Source organism: Heteronotia binoei, chromosome 15 (assembly GCF_032191835.1).
Source record: "Heteronotia binoei isolate CCM8104 ecotype False Entrance Well chromosome 15, APGP_CSIRO_Hbin_v1, whole genome shotgun sequence".
In the NCBI taxonomy this organism is placed as follows: Eukaryota; Metazoa; Chordata; class Lepidosauria; order Squamata; family Gekkonidae; genus Heteronotia; species Heteronotia binoei.
The window spans coordinates 6,263,833-6,268,196 of record NC_083237.1 but is presented as its reverse complement, the minus strand read 5'-3'; the positions used below and the strand labels follow the sequence as shown (position 1 = coordinate 6,268,196).

At 51.8% G+C, this 4,364-nt stretch overlaps 1 protein-coding gene across 1 annotated transcript; it reads left to right on the top strand.

The window, feature by feature from the left end:
- The first annotated feature begins 264 nt into the window (after positions 1-264).
- FITM1 (fat storage inducing transmembrane protein 1) lies at positions 265-2,813 on the top strand. The gene is made up of 2 exons (XM_060255856.1): positions 265-542; positions 2,109-2,813. Exons 1-2 carry the CDS (start codon positions 298-300, stop codon positions 2,725-2,727), a joined length of 864 nt encoding a protein of 287 aa, XP_060111839.1. The 5' UTR covers positions 265-297; the 3' UTR covers positions 2,728-2,813.
- Positions 2,814-4,364: the final 1,551 nt, after the last annotated feature.

Below are 4,364 nucleotides of genomic sequence, written 5' to 3'. Positions count from 1 at the left end.
GAACTGTGTCAATAAAAGTTGTTGAAATTTCTCTTTTCGGCTTTTATGTTAGACTGTTTTCCTCGGAGAGCGGAAGGTTAGTTTTTAAACACCCCCCCCCTTTTGTTCGCTACGCCCCCCATCTATCTCTCCCACTTCCAATCAGCTGTTCGTGCCAAACTCGGATATGATCCCAGCAGCTGTCGTCAGACGTCAGTCAGTCCTCAGCGACGCTTCTCACGGAATGTCCACCCCCCCCTTCCCCTTTCTTCCCCGGACAGGGTGATCCGTGGCCTGCGGGTGGGCTACTCCAGGGGAATGGCGGAGGGACCGGAGGTCAAGAAGCCCTCCTCCCGGCTGGCCACAGTCGCCGGCTGGGCCCTCATCCTTTGCTGGGGCTTGGTGCGCTTTTGGAGCAACCAGCTCGCCTGGCTGCTGGGGGCGCCATGCCTTCGCCGGGCGTACCACCTGTGGCTGGCCGCCGTCGTCATGTTCGGGCCGCTGCTCCAGTTCTACGTGAACCCGCGGGCCATCTTTGCTAACCATCACAACTTCTTTAACATGTGAGTCGGGCCAGCATTGCGGGGGGGGGGGGGGGCGCGGGGATGAGGCCCGGGGCCGAACGCTGGCCTGGAGGAATGGGGCGTGCCTGCTGCGTGTTCCCGTTGGGAGCCGGAGAATATTCGGGATCAGCTGCTGCCGTTTGGTCTCTGTGATCCAGACGGGACGAGTGCTGGCGTGAGCATGTCCCATTGACGTGAATCTTGCAAGAAGAGCAGAGCACAAATATGGGGAGGGGAGTTGGGGGTCGAGTGTCCCTTTCCCCTCCCTCTCGACACCAAAAACCAATTCTGCAGCCTGCAGCCTGACATGGGAAGCTCGTAGGACTCGTTCCCTGTGGCTGGGATTCCATAAACTATTCAGTAGCATTGGTTTGATTTAAGGATTGGGATCGGGGAGAGACAGGTTCAAATCCTTGCAACGCCCTAGAAGCTCATTGGGAGAGACTGGGCCGGTCCCAAGCTCTCAGGCTGGCCTACCCCATAGCGTTGTTGTGAGGATAAAGTAGAGGAATGGAAGAAGAATGTAAACCACTTTGGGGAGAATGGGAATCCAAAAACAATTGTGTCAAGAATACAATTTGACAAATTTACGAAAAATTTGTACATTATATTGTGCAAAAACATCCAAACTTTAATTCCAAACATTGAAATCATATAGAGAGCATGACGTCCCAAGCAAAACCACAGTTTCTAAGGACGATGTCAATTGAAATATCCAGAATGGGCTTGAGGACCTTGTCAGTTGGCTTATGAAGAAGCTGCAAATGCAGCAGAACGCGATTTGAACCGGTGATTGCGTGAAGGCAAGAATTTCTCCTTCAGAAGCCGACATCAGTGGAAGGACTCCGCTTGGAATTTACTCCTGAGTCACAGTACTCCCTATAGACTTTTTGAAAAGAATTTTTTCAGAGTCATCCTTAGAAACTGTTTTTGTTTGGGACGTCATGCTCTCTGTATGATTTGAATATCTGGAATTAAGTGTGGATGTTTTTGCACAATATAACGTATAAATTTTTGTAAATGTGTCCAATTGTGTTCTTGACACAATCGTTTTTTGGATCCCTGTTTATACTGCGTTGCCGTTGCTTATTCTGCTCGTACTTTGGGGAGAATGGCAGGGTGAAACTAAATAGCGTGGGGGTCTTCCTTAATTTATTGGCTTTGGCAACCTGTTCTCTCGTGGGGTTGGGCAGAATCCGCAACCGATCCTCCCTTCTAAGCTGAGAAGTCATGCAGCAACCGGTGAGTTACTGCATAAATTAGCTTGCTCTGGGGCCATTTTTCCTGAGCGAAGACAAACAATATGGAGGCTAAAAAACCGTGCTAGCTCACACTTAGCGGGAACGATGCCTGCAACTCTTGCCTGTCTCCTGGCCCCTTGGGGGGCTGTGTTGCCCGGGCTCCCTTGTTTGATGTGCCTCAGCCTGGTTGCAGCGATCACGTGAGTGCCAGCACTCTGCCCATCGTGCTCCAGAACGTAAAGGTGGGGAGGGCAGGCAGTGCCCTGGGGCAGGCGGGGGGTTGTGCCGGCGGTCTCCTAGCCAACCCCTCTTCCCTTCCTTGCAGCAAGTTTGTCCGGTCGGCCTGGGGCTGGACGTGCATCTTCCTGGGGGGCTTCATCCTGCTGGTCGTCTACCTGGCCAGCCGGCGGCCCCTCCTCACGGTGCGCCATCTCAGCCGCCTGGCGGTGGGGGCCGGCCTCTGGCTGGGGGCCACGGAGACCTTCCTGCTCATCGAGAACCTCACGGGCTACTGCTTCGACGCCATCCCCGAGGGCATCTTGGTGAACAACCTGACGGACAAGCGGACCTGCCTGCGCATGGGCCACCGGTGGCACGGCTATGACGTGTCTGGCCACACGTTCCTCCTCACTTTCTGTTGCCTCCTCATGGTGGAAGAGACCTCCGTCTTCCGGCGCTACCTGGCCCAGGGCTGCCCCGCCGGCATCCCCCTGCGCCTCATCTTTCTCCTCAACGTCTTCCTCCTTGGCCTCTGGAACTTCCTCTTGGCTTGTACGGTGGTGTACCTTTACGAATACAGCCACAAAGTGGTGGGGGCCGCCATCGCCACCCTCTGCTGGTACCTCACCTACCGGGTCTGGTACCGCTACTCATGGTCTCCGGGGAAGCCCGGAGCGGGCCTCTTCCTCAAAACGATGCCCGGAGAGGCGAAGAAACGGAATTGAGCGCGTCCTTGAGGGCTCTGAGGGCCACAAAGGAGCTTGGGAGAAAGAAGCAAATAAAAATGAAACAATAAAACGAGATCCTTTGAGCTGTGCTGTGTTAGTGGGGTTTTTTTTTGGGGGGGGGGGGGTGTCCTGAGGAATTGGGGGAAGGGCCCAGGGGTCATTTTGTAGAAAAAGAGGGACTGGAGCTCATTAGCATCTGCCGTGCATCCCCAGCCTCACCGGAAGGTGGCCTCAATTCTGTCAGCTCAGCATCTCCCTTAAAATGTTTCTTGAATGATAATTGTCCTCATGAAATGTGAATGGGTACAATTCTGGCCACCGCACCTCAAAAAGGATATTATAGCATTGGGAAAAGTGCAGAAAAGGGCAACTAGGATGATTCAAGGGTTGGAACACTTTCCCTATGAAGAAAGGTTAAAACGCTTGGGGCTCTTTAGCTTGGAGAAACGTTGACTGCGGGGTGACATGATAAAGGTTTACAAAATTATGCATGGGAGGGAGAAAGTAGAGAAAGAAGCCCTTTTCTCCCTTTCTCACAATACAAGAACTCGTGGGCATTTGATGAAATAGCTGAGCAGTCAGGTTAAAACGGATAGAAGGAAGTCCTTCTTCACCCAAAAGGTGATTAACGTGGAATTCACTGCCACAGGAGGTGGTGGCGGCTACAAGCATAGCCAGCTTCAAGAGGGGATTAGATAAAAATATGGAGCAGAGGTCCATCAGTGGCTATTAACCATAGTGTGTTTGTGTGTGTGTATATATATATGTGTGTGTGTGTATATATATTGGCCACTGTGTGACACAGAGTGTTGGACTGGATGGGCCATTGGCCTGATCCAACATGGCTTCTCTTATGTTCTTATGTGACACGGAGTGTTGGACTGGATGGGCCACTGGCCTGATCCAACATGGCTTCTCTTATGTTCTTATGTGACGCAGAGTGTTGGACTGGATGGGCCATTGGCCTGATCCAACATGGCTTCTCTTATGTTCTTATGTGACTCAGAGTGTTGGACTGGATGGGCCTTTGGCCTGATCCAACATGGCTTCTCTTATGTTCTTATGTGACGCAGAGTGTTGGACTGGATGGGCCATTGGCCTGATCCAACATGGCTTCTCTTATGTTCTTATGTGACGCAGAGTGTTGGACTGGATGGGCCATTGGCCTGATCCAACATGGCTTCTCTTATGTTCTTATGTGTGACACAGAGTGTTGGACTGGATGGGCCACTGCCCTGATCCAACAGGGCTTCTCTTATGTTCTTATGTGACACAGAGTGTTGGACTGGATGGGCCCTTGGCCTGATCCAACATGGCTTCTCTTATGTGACACAGAGTGTTGGACTGGATGGGCCTTTGGCCTGATCCAACATGGCTTCTCTTATGTGACGCAGAGTGTTGGACTGGATGGGCCTTTGGCCTGATCCAACATGGCTTCTCTTATGTTCTTATGTGACGCAGAGTGTTGGACTGGATGGGCCATTGGCCTGATCCAACATGGCTTCTCTTATGTTCTCCCACCCTACTTTTTAAAATTACTTTCTGCTGTGAGGCCACTTCAGCACGATGAAGATTTCCATCTGTGTGTTTTATATGGTTTTTGTTATTTTCCCTTTTTTTTGTGGTGGTGGTGG